General features: G+C 39.3%; 1 protein-coding gene across 7 annotated transcripts in view; it reads left to right on the top strand.

Annotated features, from left to right (window-relative positions):
• Positions 1 to 26580, top strand: part of LOC105390500 (pyruvate carboxylase, mitochondrial) — a 32394-nt gene that overhangs the window by 2954 nt on the left and 2860 nt on the right. For 2 of the 7 annotated variants that reach the window (XM_048627236.1, XM_048627235.1), the window contains exons 2-23: positions 4926 to 5168; positions 7193 to 7341; positions 8835 to 8975; positions 9464 to 9579; positions 9887 to 9981; positions 13267 to 13435; positions 14040 to 14146; positions 14600 to 14724; positions 15681 to 15890; positions 16355 to 16445; positions 16895 to 17030; positions 17982 to 18164; positions 18560 to 18571; positions 19226 to 19276; positions 19551 to 19634; positions 20180 to 20345; positions 22325 to 22472; positions 23120 to 23379; positions 23664 to 23878; positions 24823 to 25033; positions 25416 to 25622; positions 26144 to 26252. In XM_048627236.1, the coding sequence (XP_048483193.1) occupies positions 5079 to 5168; positions 7193 to 7341; positions 8835 to 8975; positions 9464 to 9579; positions 9887 to 9981; positions 13267 to 13435; positions 14040 to 14146; positions 14600 to 14724; positions 15681 to 15890; positions 16355 to 16445; positions 16895 to 17030; positions 17982 to 18164; positions 18560 to 18571; positions 19226 to 19276; positions 19551 to 19634; positions 20180 to 20345; positions 22325 to 22472; positions 23120 to 23379; positions 23664 to 23878; positions 24823 to 25033; positions 25416 to 25622; positions 26144 to 26252 (3075 nt within the window). In that variant the 5' untranslated portion in view covers positions 4926 to 5078. Of the gene's footprint in view, positions 1 to 4925; positions 5169 to 7192; positions 7342 to 7545; positions 7618 to 8834; positions 8976 to 9463; positions 9580 to 9886; positions 9982 to 13266; positions 13436 to 13679; positions 13745 to 14039; positions 14147 to 14599; positions 14725 to 15680; positions 15891 to 16354; positions 16446 to 16894; positions 17031 to 17981; positions 18165 to 18559; positions 18572 to 19225; positions 19277 to 19550; positions 19635 to 20179; positions 20346 to 22324; positions 22473 to 23119; positions 23380 to 23663; positions 23879 to 24071; positions 24143 to 24822; positions 25034 to 25415; positions 25623 to 26143; positions 26253 to 26580 lie in introns of those variants that run through there. The other 5 variants (XM_048627237.1, XM_048627238.1, XM_048627239.1 and 2 more) reach the window with 5 other exon arrangements.

Raw genomic sequence — 26580 nt, 5'->3', positions numbered from 1 at the left:
AAGATTTTTTGTAGAGATATGTAAATTTAATACCTTGGGTCATTGGTGTACCGTGTAACTAACTAGGTATCTAACCTACCTATGATTTTTAAAACTAAATTCAAATTATGGTACTTATCAATTATTTTAATTTCATTCGCCCTAAGTAACTTCATGTTACTGATTAGGTTAAAAGGTAAAATACATTCATGATTAAATAAATCAATTAATGTATTTATTGACTTTATTATAGAGATACGAATAGTTTACTAACCAGTCTACTTGACATGGAGACAAATAAGTAGATCGTTATGTCTGACCTCCTGTTATCACCAAACGTTAATGTCACAATCACTTGTTGGTTGGTACACTATAGAATATTATATTTTCTTTACGTCATTACGAAATAGGTACAGTAGTTGTTCCTATGGTTTTATTTTATCTAGAGGTAGTTATATTTATTCGAGTATTGAGTAGGTATACTATAAATTATAAGGTATCTTAGGGCGATACCACTGCCTCATGATGGTATGATCATGAGACAAGTCGATACTTAGAAACACCACCATAAGTTATATAATTGGTATGATAAGGTGTTTTAGTGGATCCACCCATGCATAATGCTTTATGCAAAAACCCAGCCAAGATATCAACCTAGGACCCGGGACGTTCTACGCTTTAGTTAGTTCGCGAGCTTTGCTTCGCCCTAAGAAGTTTTCCCGTGAAAATTCCGCAGTAAAACTTAGCTGATTAATAACGAAGATGTTAATCCAGGGTCTGAGCTATCTCTTTAATTTTACTAAATTCGATTTAGCCGGTTTGACGTGAAGAAGTAACAAACATACACACATACTCACAAACTTTCGCCTTTATAAAGTTAACTGAAATAATTATATCAGTTAACTTTTTTATCATTTTCTTTTAATAACCTGCACTTTAGTCGTTTCTTTCAATTACATTCAAATTGTAAACATAATATTGTCCACTGCGTTTCGTTTCCACAGCCAGTTAATTAAGACCCCTGTTCCTCCCCTCTCTCTTGTTATAAAACATACGGATTATTACTGTTAATTCTAAAGTCCAGAGGTCTTCAGAACTTGGACAACGCATACATTCATTAATTCTTGTACCTATGTGAATACGTAACATACATAAGAGTTTATTTATACAGTGCCATTAAAACCCGTGCATAATACATACTGGCTTGTGTATAAAAATATGTATCAATAGGCCATCGCACTAGTAGCTGGACATCAGCTTCTGTGTAAACTGGATGCGAATTGGTACTTTCCGCATCCTACATCCAAATCCTCCTTCGTGTTCGGATGTGCGTCTGAATCATCATTAGCCTATAGCAGTCCCCTGCTGGACGTAGGCCTCTCCCAAAGCACGCCACTGGATGCGATCTTTAGATTCTTTAGCGTCTGAATAAACCATTTATATTATATTGTTTTAAGATGATCCTATGGTTACAGTAGATTACGAAGTGACGTTAGTTGAAACATAAAGCTTGAAATTAAGTTGATTACATACAATTTTACTCCTAAATTGATATTTATTACGTTTATGAATTACCGTATTCAGTTTCAGACATAAATCATTTATGTTCATTTGTTTTATTACAGCATTCAGTAAATTTTCTTCGTCTTTGAGAGTCAGCTACGTAGGTACTTTACTTACATACCTAATAATTATCATAAGTTCTGCTTTTTATCACCATACTATAAATAAGGATAAGGCAAGGAAGAAGAAGAAGACTAGCAGTTTACTGTCCCGTTTCAGTCAAACATACCACTGAACCAGCCCTGAATCCTGATAATTTCAAAACTCAATAACTTTATCAATGTTACCACGATAATGTTTTAATTATCTTATATCCCTATGCAATTTTCTTACATCCCTATTATTAAGATCTATGTAACGACCTATATACACTTGATTGCAATAAATATTTTGATTATCAGTTTCTGCTTGCGATTCATATAGCTAATTAGTGAAAATTAAAATACCGTTAGGCATATATGTAGACATGTTTCACTTTGTATTTATCCCAATGTCCCTTAGAAAGTGACCCAAATTACATACGGCCGTTGCAATTAAAACCATTTTCTCTAAGCTTTTTATTTTCAGCTGTCTTAGTTTGATATCGTCCAGAAATAGCGGGCGAAGTGAATAAATTCTGTTCTATATTTATCCAGACATGACACGTGGATTGTACTGTATAGTTCTACATACTGTCTGATTCTCGTGACTGTCTCGTGTTTTGTTTACATTTAGAACTGCGTTTAAAAGAGCTAGAAATTTTGGACACTTTATAAAAAAACTTATAAGTACGGGGGTAAAAAAGTATTTTTTACAATCGTGTGTGTCTTGTTTAGGTTGTAAGGTAGATACTTGCTTTTTATTTATGGATATTCGACTACATCTTTGAAGTTACTTCACATAAAACGCTGATCTTTATCTTTATCTTTCGATGCTCTACTATAATATTATGTATCCTTCCATAGTCGTTCTATATCCTATGCTTATAATGCTTATTGTTAAAAAAGTACGTAGGTATATTCAGCAACAGAGATATGCCAACCCAGTGCAAACAGTTTGATCCAGAGACTCATAGGTGGAGATTTGGAGATGGATGAATCAAATAACATTTATCGATACATACAAACAATCTCTATAAGTTAAATATTTTTTATGTAACGTATTATCCTTCAGAGTTTATCATAAAAATTAAAGAGTACGCGCTGGGGTGGCCAATGTAGTTTTTTTGCTAACAGTAGAGCTGAAATTTTCTCATTGCCAAAAAGCCGAATTGTTTACACATCAACATAGCGTTGAGCACGACAACCGGTCTGAGTTCGTTGGCCGGCGCCGAATCGTTTTCAAAAACCGGTTGTTTTTACGAATAACATGTCAACAATCGACATTTGAAGGTAGTACATACTTACATGCATTTCGAAATCAACCTGGTTTATGCACCCTGTCGTATTATTTTATAGGGTTTTCTAATTCTCAAACTGACTTATGCTTGGGAATCTTGGGATATTATGTTTTTTTCCAAGTCTACATAGTATAAGAAAATGTATGTAGGTACAGTTATTCCGTTAGTAGCCTTTCTGAAGCCTTATTAGTGAAGCAATCAGTGACCAGTGAAGCACTTTCTGATGAAAGACAACTGCTAGCAATTTATTTTGGTTAGGTTGATTTCGTAATTAAATAAATGTAATAGTATGTACGTTGGCATTTTTTTATTTATCGAAGTACTTAATAATAAAACACTATATCCTGTTTAAGTAAATAATATTATCATTATTTACCGAAATAATTTCAATACTCAATACTCAATGTTTTATTGCATCTATAAATAAATATGTGGGGACATCTCACACACGGCCATCCGACCCCAAGCTAGGCAGAGCCTGTGTTATGGGTATCGGACAGCTGATATATCTACACAAATACATAGATAGATGGATATTAAATATAAATATCAACACCCAAGACCCGAGTACAAATATCTGTCTTTAAACAAATATCTGCCCCAGCCGGGAATCGAACCCGGAACCTTCGGCATAGCAGTCAGGGCCACTAACCACTACGCTATTCGGTCGTCAATCTATAAGTTTTACCTCTCGGGCAAACTAAAATAAAATAAAGGGTTTACAAATATCCTTTCTAATCCATCCAGATCCAGATTCACAAACTTTACCTTTTTATAAAATTATAAGTAGGTATATCATAACAAATATTATACGTATACTTGCTCTTTAATTTATCTATTCTTACCTATCTTCAACAAAACGACCGTACAATCGCACATATTGCATGGCCCACAGACGCTCAATAGTCTGACGACATTACTCAACCGAGTTGAGAATGAATTGTTTCACTTTGTTTACTTTCAGCAGACTTTGCCCCCACTTGTTTTCAAGATAAGAAGTTTGTTTTACAATATCCCTCCTTACATTAGTGAGAGAGTTAGCTGTAACGATGAATAAATTGGTGGGCAGAAATTGTTGTGGCAATTTGACTTTGTAACTACTTGTTGTCTTCTAGAGTTAATGCTAGTAGGCATTCGGGAAGGCCTAGAGTTTATACATAGAGTTAAAGATATATGGTTTATACTCACGTATAGGTAGGACTTTTTTAGAAATTTTATAAGCTGTCTAATTTTTCACATCAATGTAAAATATTAATGCTCCTGTACCTACTGTATCTAGATCTTGATTTTAGAATGTAGCAACCAAGTTTCATTTAAACCTTTCGAAACACTGACTTCTATAGAGAAACTGAAAAGGTGGCCTCAAAATCATTATTTATATCATGATTACTTAGAGCATTCTTTAAATCTGAGGAATCAACTAAATTGTATCGAGAATCAGTCAATTTATCCGTATTAGGTATCATACATTATTCATTTCATTTCATTACATAATACTATAAGTAGTATAAGTCGGAGGATGCAATGTCATTGCGGTCAGCATTACTTATATAGTTCTAGACCATAGTAGATATAGGCAACAAACTATGTAGGTTCAGTTTTTTCGTGTCGCTTATTACAACTAAAAATAATTCTTTTCTCATGTATATCGTATGTAGATCATCATCATCATCATCATCAGCCTATAGCAGTCCACTGTATGTAGATAATATATTTAAAATCTCGCCCGATGCTCCACGGCGATTCATAGTTTAGTTAATTATAAGACTAGCATTTGGCACATAACTTGCTTAACTATTAGCAAACCAACTTACTCACTGACAATGTTTAGTTCAAAACTTTCGAAGAAACAAGTAACTAAACTCGTAAAAATTCAAGGTTCTTTGCGGTTGGCACACTACGCAATGTTACTCTTATCTCATGTTTACTCGAATACCTATCTGATTAATTTATTTTACTACATATCCTAAATGCCTAATCATAAATGAATATTTGTTTGTTTCAGATAACAGCACGAACACCGAGCGATCCAAAACGTTACATTCTCGTCTAGTCTTAGAAGAAACTAAAATGAAATAAGCTGTGTTATTTCTACGTTTAGTTAACTTAACTTAAGCCAGTACTTATTTGTGTTAGTGTTAGTTATTTTGAACCGAAAATGCAGATACTTAAGGCTCGTTTTGCCTTGAGGGCGTCCGCCTCTCAGTTCCAAGCATGGAGCACTGCCAAAACGAGGACAGCCACCACGGTGAGTTACTAAAACACGATTTAAATAACCATTAAGTAGAGATAAATGAGTTTTGTAAGAAAAAACTGGGTACTTTAACTTTAACTGCAGTTAAGTAAGTTTGTATTAGGCACAGCTTGCCTATTCAGGGCGACTCGGCGTCACCAAAGCGATAGTAAAATCGAAGACAGTCTAGTGTTGAATTTTATAAGTGATCGTCCGAACGCCGCTGGATCAGTCATAAAATTCCCTTCTGTATTGCAAACGCTATCGCTAAATCTACACACTATCTATCCATCTCTAACTAGATGCGCACGAATATTGCGTGCTAATTGGTAAGCAATTAGTTATAAAACTACCTGAATTACCCTAATTGATACCTTTCGTGTTTGGAATAAACTCATATAAGGTCAACGACTTCAGCACATTCACAGATATTTCTATACAAGGCTCATATAATATATATTTAGTTCATTCTATATTCAATTTATTTTGAAATTTTCATTTATTTATCGTCAAAATGAACATGTCATGATGAGTAGTCATCACTCATCACACAGTCATCATGACAATGATTTTTGCGAAAAACTTCTATTCGATATTTACGCTTTGGAAACTTACTCAGAAATAATCCTGGTTAGGGAACTAGTTATAAAATGCTTGTTTATATTGTACATCGGACTGTCGAATGGCGTAGTGGTTAGTGGCCCTGGCTGCTATGCCGAAGGTCCCGGGTTCGATTCCCGGCTGGGGCAGATATTTGTTTAAAGACAGATATTTGTACTCGGGTCTTGGATGTTGATATTTATATTTAGTATGTATGTATCTATGTATTTGTGTAGATATATCAGCTGCCCGACACCCATAACACAGGTTCTGCCTAGCTTGGGGTCGGATGGCCGTGTGTGAGATGTCCCCATATATACATATACATATCAATACATTATATGTAATTATTGGGATATTTTATGTTTGTTTATTTACACCTGAAAGATATGAATAGTTCCTTGACCCGTGATGAAATATAAATTACCGATTACTTTTATCAGAGGTGTTGTCACAGTTGAGCCTAATATGAGAGATTACCTTATCGTAAGATACAAGCTTCAAAGGTTCAAATGTACCTACTTAGGTACCAGTGAACGGTAAAACGGTTTTTAAAGAAACAATATTAAATGGCGGTCGGTCATGCTGTCTCGCCCAATCCGTGTTTAGTAACAATATAGACGGTCCTGCTCCCACTTATGTAACGGCCTCCATTTTTATATTCTTTCTTTATCTGCAGGCCTTATACAATAAAATTTGTCCTAGTACTACACTCACGAGCAATAAAAAAGTTCCACTACTTATACAAAATGCCGACTCTCAATGACCCCATTTTAAAATATTTAATTATAAATAGAACACAATATTTGCGTATTTCGTTCAATCAAATCAAACAGCTCAGCGTCAATAAGCTAGTCTTTTCGTTTACGGGGTAATGTGGTGCTATTGTCAATGGAACTTTTTCAGTGCTCGCCCTACTCGTACTATGTAAAATTATGGGTCGAGCGATGTGATTACAGACACCTTTCATTTTATGATTTACCTACTTTGGGTGATTTTATAAGTATAAGTAGGTTCTTACCTTGAGTATTCTTACCGGATAATCTCGCAATATCATGATAAATGATAAGTGTAATGTAATGGTGAATAAATACGAACATTACTACTTGTAGTAGATTGTTAAAGATACCTAGTGATATTTGATAACGTCTTAATGATTTATTTAGTGCGATAAGATGCTCTGATATCATTTTGTTTTATTTTACGATTACAAACACAAACTTACGATATTTTTCTGAACTGAAATCATCCAGGTACGCTCTACTTATGCCTATAGTATGCCGAAAGCGGGTCACTCAGGGGGTCATTCTGAACAACTTTTTTTCTACGGCTTTTGGAAATTCGCGATAGCAATATCGGGCTAACACGAATTTCTACCATGGCACCTTCTAGTATTAACATTAATAATCTATCTATAGACCAGACCATCTCTGTTCCAGGACTCAAAGACAGTGGAATACCGGCCAATCAGGAGCGTGCTCGTGGCGAACCGAGGCGAGATCGCCATCCGCGTGTTCCGGGCGTGCACCGAGCTCGGCATCCGCAGCGTCGCCATCTACAGCGAGCAGGACAAGCTGCAGATGCACAGGTGAGAGCGAGCGAGACAACGAATAGTTGGGCTTCAACTAGGACTAACGCCGCCCGTTGAAAATAAATCATTACTTCGCCAAAAAGCGAATATTAGAGCAAAAGACTGCGAGCTTGGCATCCGCTCTGTGGCGATCTAGAGCGAGCAGGACAAGCTGCAGATGCACAGGTGAGAGCGAGCGAGACAGTAGAACACCGGCCAATCAGGAGCGTGCACCGAGCTGGGCATCCGCAGGGTCGCCATATACAGCGAGCAGGACAAGCTGCAGATGCACAGGTGAGTGCGAGCGAGACAACGAATATCATGTTTAGAACTCTAAGCCACGATAATAAGAGCGTCAATCTCGGCAACATTTATAATAGCTGGGTTCAGAGCATGCACGTTTTAAACCAATGCAAAAAAATTGTAGCCTTGCTCTATTTTTTAACCGACTTCGAAAAAGGAGGAGGTTCTCAATTCGTCTGTATGTATGTTTTTTTTTTTTTTTTATGTATGTTCATCGATTACTCAGCCATTTATGGACCGATTTTGAAAATTCTTTTTTTGATGTATTGGGTTGAGCTCAGGGGTGGTCCCATTTTTTTTTCAGAATTTTATTCCACCCCCAAGGGTGGGTAAAGGGGTAAAAACAGGGGTATAAATTTCCATTTTGGGCACTTATCAACCGATTCTTATGAAATTTATAACGTAAATATTGTTATTATAACAAAAAGATATGATGGTGACCTTGAGCTGATCTGATGATGGAAACGGAAGGCAGTCAAGGGAACTCCTCAACGGTATATAGCAACTACCTCGTGTTTGGGCTCGAATGATTCGTATTAACGAGTAGGACATATTGGTATCATTTGCATCTTACTTTTGATTGATAATTATTGCAAATAAACTAAAAATAACAAAATAAAATAATAATTTTAAAAAAATTAAAAACCGACTTCAAAAAACCACTAAAACGTAAGAAATAATTTAAGGTTTAGACCAATCCTAGGTCACAGTATAAATATACCTAAGCAGGTACTGTTCTTTTTTGAAGTTGGTGCCATATTTCTTCAGATTAACTGCTTTGTCACTGCACCAACATCAAAAAAGAACAGTACCTGCTTAGGTATATTTATACTGTGACCTAGGATTGGTCTAAACCTTAAATTATTTCTTACGTTTTAGTGGTTTTTTGAAGTCGGTTTTTTTTGTCTACAATGGGTTAAAAGCGAACGGACTGACTATAGAATGATTTATGAACATTAGCAGCAGCTGTCAATTGTCTACTGCTTCAGGCATATCTCAAGAATCTAATATGTTTTATCAAAAAAACTAAACATCCAGCGGGCTAAATGGTGTCCCACGTTCGTTGTCTCCGCTCGGTTATAAACTGTTGGACAGATATTGCCACATCAGCTTGCATATTTTCAAGTGCTTTAGTCACTTATTTTGATAACTTACCCCTTTTATAATAAATACTACCTGTTTACTAACCCCGTAACGTACAATTACAGACAGAAAGCGGACGAATCCTACATAGTTGGCAAAGGGCTGCCTCCCGTGGAGGCGTACCTCAGCATCCCGGAGATCATCCGCGTGGCCAAGGAGAATGATGTGGATGCGGTCCATCCCGGATATGGATTGCTTTCTGAGAGGTAAATTATTATTCTGAAATATTTCTTGTTGGTGAAGTATGTCTAGTGTAGAGTGTAGAAGGGAAAAAACTGAACCTTTTCCTTTTTGAAATAATATAATTTAAACCTGTATACTAGGGCCTCTGTATAGTCTAGGCTAGGGTTACCTACACTTCGATTAACGATATAGGTAACTAAAACCAAAATGACTATATTTATAAGTGTGTACAGTCAATCATAGTCATTGCCGCAAAAAACGAATAACAACTTAACAACCAAAACGAGTATATCAACAGGGCACTTCATTAATTACATAGCTATAGAGGTGCTACGTATGAAGCTGGCTGTAGGTACATCATCACGACCCATCACGTCCCCACTGCTGGGGCACGGGTCTCTTTCCAATGAACGAACGGTTTTAGGCCTAGTCCACCACGCTGGCCTAGTGCGGGTTGGTGGACCCCAACACTCTATGCTATACTATCACTTCAATACCACTCCCTCCTCAGGTCAGACTTCGCGCAGGCCATCATCGACGCGGGGCTGCGCTTCATCGGGCCCTCGCCCAAGGTGGTGCAGCAGATGGGAGATAAAGTGGCGGCGAGGCGGGCGGCCATCGAAGCGAGTATGTGCCGGTTTATACTGTTTATTAGTTTTAGTGCTGGTTATGTCAGTTACGTGTGAGTGTGTGAGCTTCGGATCGAATTTATATGCTTTCCTGTGGGAATTCCGAGATATACAGTAGCCTGTATTTTTTATTCAGGGAGTCAGCTTACTAAAATACCAAATTTCATAAAAGTTGGCTCAGCCGTTTTCCCGTTCGAATCAATTCTTTTCTGCACAAATCTGCCATTTGCCACTAAGTTTTTTCGTACTGCTTCCTGAGCAATTTTACCTGAAATTATATATACCTACCTATTGTGAATTTTCAGAGGTTCCGATCGTGGCTGGTACGGACGGACCAATCACAACGAAGGAAGAAGCATCAGAGTTCTGCAAGAAACATGGTCTTCCAGTTATATTTAAGGTAAAATTTGTTTGTAACTTAATACTCTATAGTTATCTTTTTTTTATATTGTAGACCCATTTATCAGATAAAATATGCAGATTAAAAGATTCCTAAAGCCTATGAAATCTTTGGGGAAAGTTTTTTTTTGTAGTCACTGTAATATGCAATCGGGTTCTACCTTTTTTGGCATAAGATTTTTTTGCCTAATCTCGTATTGCATAGTAACGTTTGGTCAAAGTCTCGTTACGCCGAAAATCGTATGGCATAAATCTCGTTTAGTAAAAAGTTATTTCGCATAACATTGTTTAGCCTAATAATGGTATGGCCAAATCTTGAATAGCCTAATAATGCTATGGCATAGGTTTATACAAAGTAATAATATTCGTTTGGCTTTAACTTTGACGGAGCGTCTCCCTACATAGCGCAAACTGGTGCCTTGTATTGTTTCCGCTGTTTGGAAAACGCTCCGCTTTGGTTTTGATGAACATGTGCACCTAACACGCTCCTCCTCGCTTTGCTCGTCGTCGCACCTATTTTTAGGTTTCGATCACATGGGGTTTGTAATAATTATATTGGTCGTTAACTTTCGATTTTTTGATCATACAATATCGTGATTTTCGGGATGTAGGAGAAAAATACCACAATTTGTACATTTACTACATACTTACGGTCTTATTCATAAAAAGTTACGGGAGACCTATAGGCCTGCTATAAGCAAATGTCAAAAAAACTTTATTCATAAACGATCAATAGCGCTAAAGAACTCTCCAACTGATTCGTAAAACCTTGATATGCTAAAGTTGGCTGGACCCTACTATACACCTTCCGTAAGCCTCCTCTTGTACAAAAACATGGCGGCCGGTCAACAGCTGTTCTGCTTTATAACTATACTTTCAGATAATCAGTTTGGTTTTAGGAAGGATCGCTCCACTGAAGATGCAGTTAATAATTTAGTCAACTATATTACATCATACACAGACCAACGTAAAAAATGCCTGACAATATTTTTAGACTTGAAAAAAGCTTTTGACACTGTGTCTATCCCTATCCTACTGGATAAAATGGAGAGATTAGGAATCAGGGGACTCAACATATTCAGGGACTACCTAACCAACAGAACGCAAAGGGTTAAAATTGGTGACCAGGTCAGTAATGATATCCCCATTACATTTGGAATTCCCCAGGGCAGTATTTTAGGACCAAGCCTTTTTTTGATGTATATAAATGACCTCTGCCAACTTGACATGACTAATGGTAAGATTTTCTGCTTTGCTGACGATACTGCCCTCTCCTTCTACGGTGATACCTGGGAGGACACCTATAAACACGCTGAAGTAGGAATTCAACAAGTATCCAACTGGCTTAAATATAATCTACTCTCCCTTAACCTAAATAAAACTAAATACATGGCTTTTTCAATAAGTAAATCTAGCGAACCCCCCATTGATTTTAAGTTAACAGTCCACTCTTGCAATAATAATCCACCCTTTTGTAATTGTCTCCAAATACAGCGTACTAGCTCTATGAAGTACCTAGGAGTAGTGCTAGATGACAAGCTGTCATGGAAGGGACACATCAACATGGTCACTTCTCGAGTGAGAAAATTGATATGGGTATTTAAAAGGCTCCGTCATGTATGTTGCACCCATACTCTTAACCTAGTGTACTATGCACTATGTCACTCTGTACTAACATACTGCATTTCCATTTGGGGCGGGGCCTTCAAAACCCATATCATACAACTTGAACGTGCCCAAAGGTCGGTATTAAAAGTAATGAGCTTTAAACCGTATAGATTCCCAACAACTCTACTATACCAATCATGTAAGCTATTGACAGTGAGACAGTCATATATTTTGCATATCATTAAGCGTTACCACCTGTCCTTAGCATACGATGCACATTTAATGAAATCAAAACGGCGAAATGATATCGTATCCGTGGTACCTGCTGCCCGGACTCAGTACTTTAAGCACCAGTATTTATTTCTAGCTCCATTTTTATATAACAAAATCAATAAAATATTAGCTATCTACCCAATGACCAAACACAATTGTAAAAGATCTGTCCACACTTACCTTCTTTCTTTAGACTACGATAAAACAGAAACACTACTAACTACCATGACTTAATCAATTGCTGAAACTGCTTAAACTACCTATTACTTACAATTATTATTATTATATATTTTTATACCTATGTTGTATTTTAAATGTAAAGAAAAGTAAACTGAACATAGTTAAGTATTGTTGTAAACTTTAAAAGTAAATAATATTTTGTTATTGTCAAAATTTAATTATCATAATTTGTCATAATGCTTACAATGTAACTTGTATACTCGGTGGAGAGAAACTCGTGGCATCCGCAACACAGTTTCTAACTACTGCGGATGCTTAGAGCACTCTTATTTATTTTCGAACAATTATTACGTAAGTGACCATAATTGTACTAAAACTGTAACTTTTTATTTGACAAATAAAATATTTTTATTATTATTATATTGACGATTTGACATTTGTTGTGAGTTAATATTTGCTGAAAATAAGTTGCCATGGTAACGTAAAAATTTAATTATTTTTTTTGTGGGTTTTGGCTTGGCCAACTGCGCCTTTAAGCCAACGTAAACTTTTTTAAGTGCCGCGCCGTGGCTAACATAGATAATAGAGATTGATAAATGAATGAAAGTTTTCGCTATTTTTGTTTATGGTTTCGTCGGACCGGCAACTTAATAGGGTAAATGTCAAAATGTTTGGTCTGTGAAATCTATTAGCATCACTATAGTTACTGAAGGTTTACGGAACTATTATGAATAGAGATTTTTACGAAACCTCAAATAGGCTTAATGTGTTCCGTAACTATTGAGCTCAGTAAACCTACTTTAAGGTTTTTTTATGAATAAGACCGTTAATATATGATTTATTACGATAACATTAGGAGAAACAAGATTATACATAGGTATAGACGAACATAAATTTGAGCAAACGAAACTTAGGTGTTTAAAGATTGTGCCTAAAGAGTTTTAGACGAAACGAGCCTTATGCCACATAAGTCTTGGCAAAGTGATGGTTCGGCCAAAAAAGTTTAGACCATACGAGTTATGCGAAATGAGTTTTGGTCAATAAAGATTATGCCAGATGAGCGGAACCCATGCAATCGGTCTTGAGTGTCCATAAGCAGTTGTTTGGTGTGTGTGTATGGCGTTTTAGGCACTCCCTCCCATCGTTGGGTTGCCTTCTTATTCAACTTTGGGGAAAGTAACATTCTATTGTCTTTATGTAAACATCAAATCCTTTAACACCCCAGGCGGCATACGGCGGCGGCGGTCGCGGCATGCGAGTGGTGCGCGAGATGAGCGAAGTAGAATCAGCGTTCGAGCGAGCGTCGTCTGAGGCGCTCGGCGCTTTCGGCAACGGGTCCATGTTCATTGAGCGCTTCATTGAGCGACCTAGACACATTGAGGTGCAGCTACTGGGTAAGATATATTATAATATGTAACTATAGATTATATGAGCGAAGTAGAATCAGCGTTCGAGCGAGCGAGCGTCGTTTAAGCGCTTTGGTGGTTTCGGCTACAGATTCATGTAGTGCTTCATTGAGCGACCTAGACATATTGAGGTACAGCTACTGGGTAAGATATAGTTGACTATAGTCGAGATGAGCGAAGTAGAATAAATGTCAAGCAAGCAAGCGTCGTTTAAGCGCTATGGTGATTTCGGGAATGGGTCCATGTTCATTGAGCGCTTCATCGAGCGACCTAGGCACATTGAGGTGCAGTTACTGGGTAAGATATACGCTATTATAGTGATGGGCCTAGTAGAATCAGCGTTCGAGCGAGCGCGAGCGTCGTCTTAGGAGCAGAGGTAACAAAATAACAGTTTTTTACATGTTTATGTAGTGCCTATGCAGAGTTTGCAGTGTCCAAATTGTATCAGTGAGCTTCCACAAGAAATCCGGTGTCTGCTAAAAGAAACACTCAGGAATGCTGTTTCATTTAAAATTCCAAAAGCGTCATGTATTCCATGAGACTAATTATAGTGCTCATGATATATTTTTCACAAATCAATCTCTCTTCGCAGGAGACAAAGCCGGTAACGTGGTGCACCTCTACGAGCGAGACTGCTCCGTGCAGAGGAGACATCAGAAGGTGGTCGAGATCGCACCCGCACCGAGGTTGGACCCTGAGGTAAGGAATAACGAAGTGTTAGCGGTTGATTTATTTGATTTTATATTTAAGTTTCTTTATGAGTATCGCTTACGCAAAAAAGTGTTTTTTTGGAAATTTCTGCAGCTCGAATTACTGCGGATTCTAATCCATCTGTTTTCCAAAATACTATAAAATTGTTGCAGCAAAAAGAAAGACACAATACAATATAACTTTATTGAACAAAACACACAACATACATTAAATAACAAAGCAAGCACAATAGGCGGCCTTATCGCTAAAAGCGATCTCTTCCAGGCAACCTTTGGGTGAATGAGATACTTATTGAGTAAAAGAGACACACACTACAGAAGCATAAATTTTACATAGTGACTGATATATAATAACTCTCACTGCGCTCTCTACCAATGAGGGCAATAACTGAAAGAAGCCGGTGAAAGAATCCTTTAATTTTCACTGTTTGCTTTCTTTCAGGTTCGTCAGAAGATGGTGGACTGCGCGGTTCACTTGGCCAAGTATGTCGGCTACGAGAACGCCGGCACTGTCGAGTTTCTACTGGACGATAAAGGCAACTTCTACTTCATTGAGGTCAACGCTAGGTACGTACTACCCGCGCAAAGTTTCTAGACACCTGGCCCAAAAATCTATCCCTCCCCCGCTTCCCCGCGCGAGGCCCCGCTCTCGTCCTTTTGTAGCGTTAGCAAAAGTCTGTCGCAATTTTATCGAAGAATTATCAGACGATCAACAATAAATATTTTTTATCGCATACTTTTTTGTTACTACTTTAACAAGTAGGTATCAACTTGAATACTTATTTAAACAAATGTTTATAAATTTTGTTACAATATAACAAAAGTCAGGTACTTAAGTATGTCTTTCGCATGCGGGTTTCAAAATTTCAAATATCGGAGCGCTACATGTATATTATGGTGCCACTACACGTCCGCGGATGCATTCGCGTACGTGTGCAGATGCATCCACAGACGTGTAGTGGAGTTGTTTACGTTCTTGCAACAATTTTCTTTATAAAATTATTTCCATTAAAACTGCGCAGTATGGCGAGGTGTATTATTTTTTTAGTCGAGCTAATTTATAAAAGACTGATAGCAAAGAGGAAGAATATAAATATTTTTGGTAATATCGATATTACTTTTTTTGCACTCAGTACTAAAGACAAATGTCATTTAACCCAGGTGTCTAGTTATCTCGCCCGCCTTGTACCCTGTTGTAGACGATGATAATATGTGAGTGAAATAATAATAAACACAAATCAAGGTAATGAAATGGTGATATTTGGCATTTGACCCATGCACTGTTAAACCGTATCTTGCCTTGCACCTTGGAATGTTATCTTTTTATCACACATCAAATTATTTTTACAATATGTACAGAAAATACTGTGGTTTAATCGTTCATGGGTATGTATGTACTAGTTTGCTCATAGAATGCAACATTCTGTGTATTACCTAGCAAATCAGTTGGGTAGTCTAACAAAAGTATATTGTTTTAAAAAAAATATTATTACCTATCTCTGATTACCTAATCTCACTTCCAGATTACAAGTGGAACACACAATAACAGAAGAAGTGACCGGCATCGACCTCGTCCAATCACAGATCCGAGTGGCTGAGGGCATGACGCTGCCTGAACTCGGGTTGACCCAGGACAAGATCAAGGCGTCAGGGTTCGCGATCCAGTGTCGAGTGACTACGGAGGATCCGGCGAATAACTTCCAGCCTAGCACGGGAAGGATTGAGGTGTTCCGGTGAGTTTTATTATGGCTACTAAGGTTATTTATCATTGTTATAATTATACAGGTTGTGTATGAATTAACCTCCCCGAGTCACGTGTCAACTGTATCCAAAGTGAAAGTGACGTATTAAATGAAGCCAGCCTAATAGGCCATGTGACGTTGTGGCTTCGTTGCGCGCGCAACGCAATGAGTTTAACGCAGTGAATATCATATCAACTAACATGAGCGCTGCGGGACGTCAGTCTAAACAGCGACCTCATTCGATATGCTATTAAATTCTCCCTTGCTGCTCCTCCCTTTGTACCTTGCTCCGTCCGTCACTTCAACGCATCAGATTTATACATATACATCTGATGCGTTGTTATTACATACGTCGCCGCAACGCTGACGCTAGGCACACACAATGCCCGTGTGGCTAAGCCTTAACTCATATTTTAATAAAAGTTTCAGTATATACTTAATGCTATGTGTTCCAGGTCGGGCGAGGGTATGGGCATCCGTCTGGACTCGGCGTCCACGTACGCGGGCGCCGTCATCTCCCCGTACTACGACTCGCTGCTTGTCAAGGTTTGTATTAAGAGACAAAGGAACAATCATTCATTGTTTTTAAATCACCAATAAACATTGCAGACGTCGGCTTCTGCAAGATGAAAATCTCGACTTCTGCAATGTCGTCAAGCGTAGGCAACATCGCTCTGCATACGCTTAGTGGAAGTAAGAAATTTCATTCTGTATCTATACAGACTTTATGTACTATCACTACATACCTACATGTTTCTTCCTGCACTAGGGAACAGTTTAATCCGATACTAGCATCCATTAGTTATGAGGATTCTTCTGAAATCCACCCACTTTTCATTAGATTAGATTCGGCTTACTTTTAGGTATACCAACACCAAGTAAGTAGCATTCGATGATTTCTCTGCATATTTAATATATGACAAACCGATTTAAATAAACCGTACGCAATGTAAATACGCACATAAACCTATAACTATAAACTCCATCCTCCTCAGGTAATCTCCCACGCGGCCGACCTCCCGTCATCAGCCGCTAAAATGAACCGAGCCCTGCGAGAGTTCCGCATCCGAGGAGTCAAGACTAACATACCTTTCCTGCTTAATGTGTTGGAGAACCAGAAGTTCTTAAACGGTGAGGGTTAAGGTTGTGTTTAGTGTAAATCTTTGTTGAGGGTGACATCTAGCGAGTAACGCGTTACAACTTATTTAAACAGATGGGAAATTGGATGCACGAAAAGAGGCTTCTAGAGTGACGTATCGCCTGATTTCTAGTGTGGACAGTGTTGACATCTGGCGGGAATTTGAACAACGTTATTACTTATTACATACGTTAAAAACCTGTAATCATCATTGAAACGCTATTATAAATTTAGATAGCCATGATGCTCCACTGGATTACTTTTACGATTTTAAAATGAGATGAAGACTCTTCATTATCGTTTGATAAAGCAGATGTTAAACTTTGACCTCGGTTGCAGGGTTCCCCAAGAAAGTTGGAGGGAAAATAGTACAAGGTTTGCGAGTGTCAATGTGTACTGATCATGAATTTCAGACCCAAATCTCCATGAATGATGATCTGAATGTCCCGATATGTTTTATTAACCTCATAATTTAAGTTATGGATCTATATACCATTCTAATATTTTCCGTTTACTCCTTTTCCTCATGAATACGGATGGATGATGTTTCTTCGTCCTGTTATTGAAAAAAAAGACAAACTTGTATGATGTCTTTGTGAAAAATTTACAAATAATGTTCTAGTTTTCATCCCAATAGTCCCGACTTTGCATCCCGGCGTGCAGAGATATGCGTTAGTGTTTGATTTATGTGATTTGTGATTTCGTACAACTGTCTGTCCCATTCCTACGCCCAACCTTACAATAAGGAGTCGGACTATCTCTTCTAATAACACAAATGTATTATGTGGTGCATTACACTTCATCATTAAGATTCTGTATATTAGAAGAACCACCCTTCAGTTTCCCACCAATCACAAACAAAACCGTAACTAAATTTCCTTATCAACCAAAACATCCATCCCACTCTCACCCCAACCACTAATCCATTCATCTCTCTCCCACAGGGTCAGTCGACACATACTTCATCGACGAACATCCTCAACTCTTCATGTTCAAGCCATCACAGAACAGAGCTCAGAAGCTGCTGAACTACTTGGGACAGGTGTTAGTGAACGGACCGGCCACGCCGCTAGCGACATCTATACCGCCCGCTGACGTCAAGCCGTATATACCACCAGTGCCGCTGGGTAAGATTTAGAATGAAACTTTTGACAGCTGTCATCTGGGTTTGGATAGGATTTGATCGAAAGTTTTGTTTTCTATACGTGAATTTGTGTAATGCACTTAATGTCAATAGAGTCACACACAGCTATAATGTTTCCATAAAAAAACTTTATTTATACTACGAAATATCTACCAATTACTTACTATTCCATCTCAACATTTGTTGACACCAACAAATTTATATTTTATCGCTTACAATTACACACCAATCTTATAGCTCAAGTTCCCTTTAACTATTTAAACCTAAGCGATATCCATTTGACAGCTCCATATTTAAGTTAGGTTTAGAATTACTCAACATTTTCATGAAGGATGAAATTTTTAAATCTAAATTCATAACGTAAACTTTTTCTTTCAGTCGGAGGACAGGGTATGTCCAGTATTATTGGCCATTTTAAATTAGCTTTTTGTGTTGTATTTTGTGTGCTTTCATAGAGAAAATAAAACAGGTACCTACTTCTAGTGTAATAATCATTTCCTAAACGGGGGCTTAACCAACGGACTAAAATTTCATGCTTCATACTATGTACTTTCTTACTCACTCCATATTTTTCATTGGCCAATCAATATAATAACCATGGATTTAAAATGCAATGTGATTGGATACTTTGTCACTATCCCAGCAAATCAACCAATCACGGAATTTTGATCAGCCAGTGAAAAGTTGGGTCAAAATTAGTGTTTAATTTTGTGGTGAAGCATCATCAAGTCATCATTAAGTACTGGGTTTTATAACTAAATAAGTATATTTTGTTCTTAGAACGTATAGTCATTATTGTATTTAGTATTTGGGCTTAGTATTTGGTACAATTTGATCCAATTCATACAAAAAAAGGTAAATCTCATTTATAAATACTTTAATAATATGGTCTAAATCACCACAAAATCATACACGATTTATATTTCATTCCTAAAAACCTAGTACGGGGAAGAAATATAAATATTTTCAATTGGCAGTTAACACGTTCACGGCCTAAAAACTGCACACACTGCTTACGTGTTAAATATTAGAATAACGTTTCAGACCTCTCCCCCGAAGCCATTAGGCGACAAGAGTTAACCGGAGAGAACACAGGTATTTATTTTTGTTTTTTTTTACTAATTGTTATAGTTTTAACAAACAGCCAGAGCCATCATGGTGGTACTTATAAGATTTTCTATTTTTTTTAGTTCCATTTCTCACTTACAATTTGCGAATCTTTGCACTATCACATAAAAAATTCTTGCCAAGTTCTCTTGATTACAATCAAACTCACAAGTAACTTTTAACCTAAGCGCAGGGCCAAAAAGGGCTCAAGCCCAGCATGTGCTGCAAATTGTACTACATAATTTTAAACCTCTGTCCACAGCCGTGAAGCCCCCTCGCGGCTACAAGCAGATCTTGGAAGAGGGCGGCCCCGAGGCGTTCGCCAAGGCCGTGCGACAGAACAAAGGTTTGTATGGGTATTCAGGATGGTGACATTACCATTGCCTAATATTTCCCCCTCTATATGTACATACATAAATAATAAATTTAATAGGTACAAAAACTAGCCTCATGAACACTAAAAAATTTAAAGACTTTTCAAAATTGGTTCATATGTTTTTCTAAATTTAGGAAGCTAGCCTATTGCACCGTTATAGTATTAACTTAGCTAATAACAAGTTGGATTATCTACAGACCAACTATATAGTCATGATAATAAAGAGTGTGATTTTGCAAAGGCTTTTTAACAGTGTCAGTTATTCCCATACATTTTAAAAATAAAATACCGATTGATTGGCTTTTAAACGGATTTGTAATTAAATAATTACCTATAATATTCGATTAAATACGGAATGTAACAATTAGTTAGAATCCACTTCCGTTTTCAGAAATTCATAGTTTTTAACCGACTTGAAAAAAGGAGGAGGTTCTCAATTCGTCGGCATCTTTTTTTTTACTGTAGCTAATAACATGTTGGTTTATCTATGTTCATCGACAACCTCTTCTCCGCAGGGCTCCTTCTGATGGACACTTCGTTCCGCGACGCGCATCAATCCCTACTAGCCACCAGAGTCAGGACGCACGACCTGCTGGCCGTGTCGCCGTACGTCGCGCACAACTTCAGCCGACTGTACTCGCTCGAGAACTGGGGCGGCGCCACTTTCGACGTCGCTCTCAGGTACTGCCAGATATGTTACAACGCTGTGTAGGGTGTCCCACGCTCTATGTAGGTATGCGGAGCATATGAGAGAGGGGTGTCCCACGCTCTATGTAGGTATGCTACACATATGAGAGAGGGGTGTCCCACGCTCTATGTAGGTATGCTACACATATGAGAGAGGGGTGTCCCACGCTCTATGTAGGTATGCTACACATATGAGAGAGGGGTGTCCCACGCTCTATGTAGGTATGCTACACATATGAGAGAGGGGTGTCCCACGCTCTATGTAGGTATGCTACACATATGAGAGAGGGGTGTCCCACGCTCTATGTAGGTATGCTACACATATGAGAGAGGGGTGTCCCACGCTCTATGTAGGTATGCTACACATATGAGAGAGGGGTGTCCCACGCTCTATGTAGGTATGCTACACATATGAGAGAGGGGTGTCCCACGCTCTATGTAGGTATGCTACACATATGAGAGAGGGGTGTCCCACGCTCTATGTAGGTATGCGGAGCATATGAGAGAGGGGTGTCCCACGCTCTATGTAGGTATGCTACACATATGAGAGAGGGGTGTCCCACGCTCTATGTAGGTATGCTACACATATGAGAGAGGGGTGTCCCACGCTCTATGTAGGTATGCTGCACATATGAGAGAGGGGTGTCCCACGCTCTATGTAGGTATGCGGAGCATATGAGAGAGGGGTGTCCCACGCTCTATGTAGGTATGCTACACATATGAGAGAGGGGTGTCCCACGCTCTATGTAGGTATGCGGAGCATATGAGAGAGGGGTGTCCCACGCTCTATGTAGGTATGCTACACATATGAGAGAGGGGTGTCACACGCTCTATGTAGGTATGCTACACATATGAGAGAGGGGTGTCCCACGCTCTATGTAGGTATGCTACACATATGAGAGAGGGGTGTCCCACGCTCTATGTAGGTATGCTACACATATGAGAGAGGGGTGTCCCACGCTCTATGTAGGTATGCTACACATATGAGAGAGGGGTGTCCCACGCTCTATGTAGGTATGCTGCACATATGAGAGAGGGGTGTCCCACGCTCTATGTAGGTATGCTACACATATGAGAGAGGGGTGTCCCACGCTCTATGTAGGTATGCTACACATATGAGAGAGGGGTGTCCCACGCTCTATGTAGGTATGCTACACATATGAGAGAGGGGTGTCCCACGCTCTATGTAGGTATGCTACACATATGAGAGAGGGGTGTCCCACGCTCTATGTAGGTATGCTACACATATGAGAGAGGGGTGTCCCACGCTCTATGTAGGTATGCTACACATATGAGAGAGGGGTGTCCCACGCTCTATGTAGGTATGCTGCACATATGAGAGAGGGGTGTCCCACGCTCTATGTAGGTATGCTACACATATGAGAGAGGGGTGTCCCACGCTCTATGTAGGTATGCTACACATATGAGAGAGGGGTGTCCCACGCTCTATGTAGGTATGCTACACATATGAGAGAGGGGTGTCCCACGCTCTATGTAGGTATGCTACACATATGAGAGAGGGGTGTCCCACGCTCTATGTAGGTATGCTACACATATGAGAGAGGGGTGTCCCACGCTCTATGTAGGTATGCGGAGCATATGAGAGAGGGGTGTCCCACGCTCTATGTAGGTATGCTACACATATGAGAGAGGGGTGTCCCACGCTCTATGTAGGTATGCTACACATATGAGAGAGGGGTGTCCCACGCTCTAAGTAGGTATACGAAACATATGAGAAAGTGGTGCTCTCAGGTGTTTATAACACCAGTTGAGAACCGAACCTGCGAGACCTCGGAGCGTTGGGCACACAGAGCAAAACTTACAACAACCTTCCCTTGCAAATTACATCACCAAACACTCGCTACCCTTATTTTTGACAAGGATATCAAGAGTTTTGTGATGATAGACGATATTCCAAACTCATCTTAAAGAATCATTACCAAAAACACTATTAACCCCAATCTCCCCTACAGATTCCTGCACGAGTGCCCCTGGGAGCGTCTCGAGGACATGCGGCGGCTGATCCCCAACATCCCCTTCCAGATGCTGCTGCGAGGCGCCAACGCGGTCGGGTACACCAACTACCCCGACAACGTGGTGTACAAGTTCTGTGATATGGCTGTGAGTATGTAGAGCTAGCATGGAAAGTAAACATACTTACGTTTCGTGTCGTGTCGTGACGCGCTAGAAGCATATCGGTTTCATACATTTAATATGGTGAGTGTAATATTTCCATGTCGCGACAGTTATGCTAAATGTATGAAACCGATGGCTTATGGTGCGTCACGACACGCCAGTAAGTGTGATTTCTCCTTTTAAAGGTTTCGCGTCGCACTCGGTTTTATCGCGCGGTCTTGAGAGTGAGCGCGACGGAATACCGCATTTATATAACGCACACGTATAAAGAACTAATATAAACATGGCAGCCATTCCATATTCATAGAGCTACGAGTAGGCTGGTGAGACAGCATGAGTTTGTCTCCCTTTTACATATTGTTTCTTTGTCTGCGGGCCTTATGAATTATGATAACTTATTAGCGACAGCTGCATGCAGCGCTCGAACAATATTAGTAAGAACAATAAGAACGCAAAAACTACATTAATATGTCCTATTGACTGTCTACCTATTATCCTACACCTACCTTTAGGTTATTTGGGTGCATTACTGACCATCAAAGCCGCCTTTTAATCCTTTAATACAAGTATTACAAAAATGTATTGTATAACCTCAAATAACTCTCTTATTTTATTTATTTATTCTCTTCCAGGTAAAATCCGGGATGGACATTTTCCGAGTCTTCGACTCCCTGAACTACCTACCCAACTTGATCCTAGGAATGGACGCGGCTGGCAAAGCCGGCGGAGTCGTCGAAGCCGCCATTTCATACACTGGAGACGTGTCCGACCCTAGCAAGAAGAAATATGACCTCAAGTACTACGTGAACTTGGCAGATGAACTGGTGAAGGGGGGCACTCATGTGCTGGCCATTAAGGATATGGCTGGGTTGTTGAAGCCTAGGGCTGCTAAGTGAGTTGTTTTGCTTTATCTTTATGTCCCTGGCGATAGATAATCTCAGTTTCCCCTCTAGCCCCCGCACACTTTTACAACGTAAATAAAGACGTATAATGCAAATCCCACCAATCGAATCGCCGTATTTTACGCAAATGGCGATATAAACTTATGGTCGTTTAACCAGATTCCAAGAAATTGAACTATTTAAATCCTATGACGATGTTTGAATCTTTAAAAAATCTCTCTCTTAGTGGTACCACTTTTCTAAACATTAACCCACATTATTCTCCCCCCACCAGACTTCTAATCACAGCCATCCGCGACAAGCACCCGGACATCCCGATCCACGTCCACACTCACGACACGTCCGGCAACGGCGTGGCGTCCATGCTGGCGTGCGCGGACGCCGGCGCGGACGTCGTGGACGTGGCCGTGGACGCCATGTCTGGCATGACTAGCCAGCCGAGTATGGGCGCGTTGGTTGCTGCGTTGCACGGCGCGAGTAATGACACTGGTAAGAGCTCTTTGGTGTTTCTGTGAACCTGGTACTTTTTCCGTGGCTCTGTAAATCATAAACACTCTAGGCTTTTAGGCAGCCTGATACTTTCGCATGAAACAACATAATCATATTAGAGATATTTGCTATCTATTAGGAATGTAGTGTAGATAGGTTTGTATAGATAGAGTGACGGGGCCGTGGACGCCATGTCCGGCATGACTAGCCAGCCGAGTATGGGCGCGTTGGTGGCTGCGTTGCACGGCGCGAGTAATGATACTGGTAAGTAATGACTAGGAGCTCTTTGGTGTTTCTGTGAGCCTGGTACTTTTCCGTGGCACTTGAGTTCTATAGAGTGCGCTGGTGGCAGCGCTACATGACACTCATACTGATAAGCTTGAATGTTTATGTGACTCTGGTATTCTTGCTACTTTGATGGGTAATAGTTATAAAAAGCCTATTTGTCTATTGGGAATGTAGATATAGAGTATGTGTGGCGGTGGACGCCATGTCCGGCATGACCAGCCAGCCGAGTATGGGCGCGTTGGTCGCTGCGTTGCACGGCGCGAGTTATGATACTGGTAAGAGCTGTTCGGTGTTTATGTGAGCCTGGTACTTTTCCTAAGCATTTTAGACAAACGTAGCACGCTCGCTGTTGGCTACACGCGAGCAATGATAATGATGCTCTTTCGTATTTATGTGATCCTGGTATTCCTGGTACTTTAACGCGTATACGTATTTATGTATTCGCGTTTTATAATTTCTAGAGCTCTAGGTCATTTATGGTCGCCTGGTACTTTCGCGTGAATCCACGACTCATTATAGCTGTCTATTTCAGGCTTCACTTTATAGAATTTGTTGGTGGAAGTGAATTTCAAAGCCAATAAAACTTCAATCTTAATTTCGAACCCATATAACTTAATGCAATCTTAATCTTAACCCACTAAATCGATCCTCCCCAGGCATACCTCTACAAACGGTCTCCGAATACTCAGCGTACTGGGAACAGGCAAGAACTCTGTACGGTCCCTTCGAATGTACCGCTACCATGAAGTCTGGAAACGCTGATGTCTACATGAACGAGATACCTGGAGGTCAATACACCAACTTGCAGTTCCAAGCATTTTCATTGGGATTGGGCAGCCAGTTTGAGGAGGTTAAGAAGGCTTACAGGTTAGTTCTGTTTATGTATTGCTAATTTCAGACAACAAATATTCATTACATGCGGCACGTTCCAACTATTTTATTATTGATCCAACTCATTTTCTCTTAAAGTTAACTTCGAATGAAATGATTAAATATTGCTATAATTATAAGTATTGCAATCAAGTGTCACTTCCTCAATCTTTAACTTACAACCAGCCACAATACCTAGGTACATGTACGGTGTATTTTGGTTGATATAAATTTTTGGGTGATTTAAACAGCACACTTTTTCATTTGTAGTTTTTATTTAGGAAAAATTCAAATTTATATACTGTAAGCTGGACATCATTATGACATGAACAACACACATTTTTACTCTTAACTAAACCTGTATCTTTCACCATTCCAGAGAAGCCAACCTTCTCCTCGGTGACATAATCAAAGTGACGCCTTCATCCAAAGTGGTGGGTGACTTCGCTCAGTTCATGGTACAGAACAAGTTGACCGCAGAAGAGATATTGGAGCGGGCTGAAGAGCTGTCGTTCCCGAAGTCTGTGGTTGAGTTCTTGCAGGGAGCTATCGGGATCCCGTATGGAGGGTTCCCTGAACCGCTTAGGTGAGTTTAATTTATTTGTCACACAATTACACGAATATAATATGATCGATTCTGATGATTGAATATTTTTTATATTATACCTACCTATTTTGCCGTAGCAATGTCTATAAGTAATGTTTAATTTAAGTTTTAATTCTATGTTTAAAATTGGTCACTATTGAGGTCAACCGTAAATGCCATATTTTTAACATTAAATTTTGTGCCATCAGAATCGATATCGGAACAACTTTAACTTAGTTTCTATAAAAAACTTATCTATACAAAATTACGCTTTATTCGATTCGATTCGGTCATCCTTATCACAGTAGCACTGTGCTACGAGGATGTTCAAATACGTAAACATGACAAACAGCTACTAAGGTCTCAAACTGCGTTTTGGAGCAAAATATTTATAGCGAACGGCTAACACACATCTTAAATTATAATAAAATCGATCTATAGTTAACAAATACATACATACATATTATGCTCATGACTGTAATCCCCGAAGGTTTGTTAACAAATCATTGTTCCAATTCCAGGTCCAAAGTGCTGAAGGACATGGTCCGCATCGAGGGCCGGCCGGGGCAGGAGCTGCCGCCGCTCGACTTCGACCAGCTCAAGAAGGAGATTCAGGAGACTTATCCTGATGTAAGTGGATGATAGTGAGCGCGGTATTTCATAGTCCATAGATATGATATAGTTTTGTCAATGTTGGCAGTAATTGTTGCCCCATTTTAAACCTGTTTCGCATGGTTGTATTAGGAATCTGTGCCCCGATCACCAGTGTTAGAATTCGATAGGAAAGTCACTGGAATTTGTATTAATTTTATTAGTTTCTAAAATTACCGACAGCCCCTGCTGATTAAGATGTCATACAAATTGCTATCGAATTACACCAGCGACTTAAGTTGTCAGCACTTGTGATGGCCCCACTGATTTAATTTTGTTGATCAATCAAATTAGATTGGATGGATCA

Source organism: Plutella xylostella, chromosome 18 (assembly GCF_932276165.1).
Source record: "Plutella xylostella chromosome 18, ilPluXylo3.1, whole genome shotgun sequence".
NCBI classification, from domain to species: Eukaryota; Metazoa; Arthropoda; class Insecta; order Lepidoptera; family Plutellidae; genus Plutella; species Plutella xylostella.
Note: the sequence above shows the minus strand (reverse complement) of the source record. Positions and strands in the feature narration are given on the sequence as shown.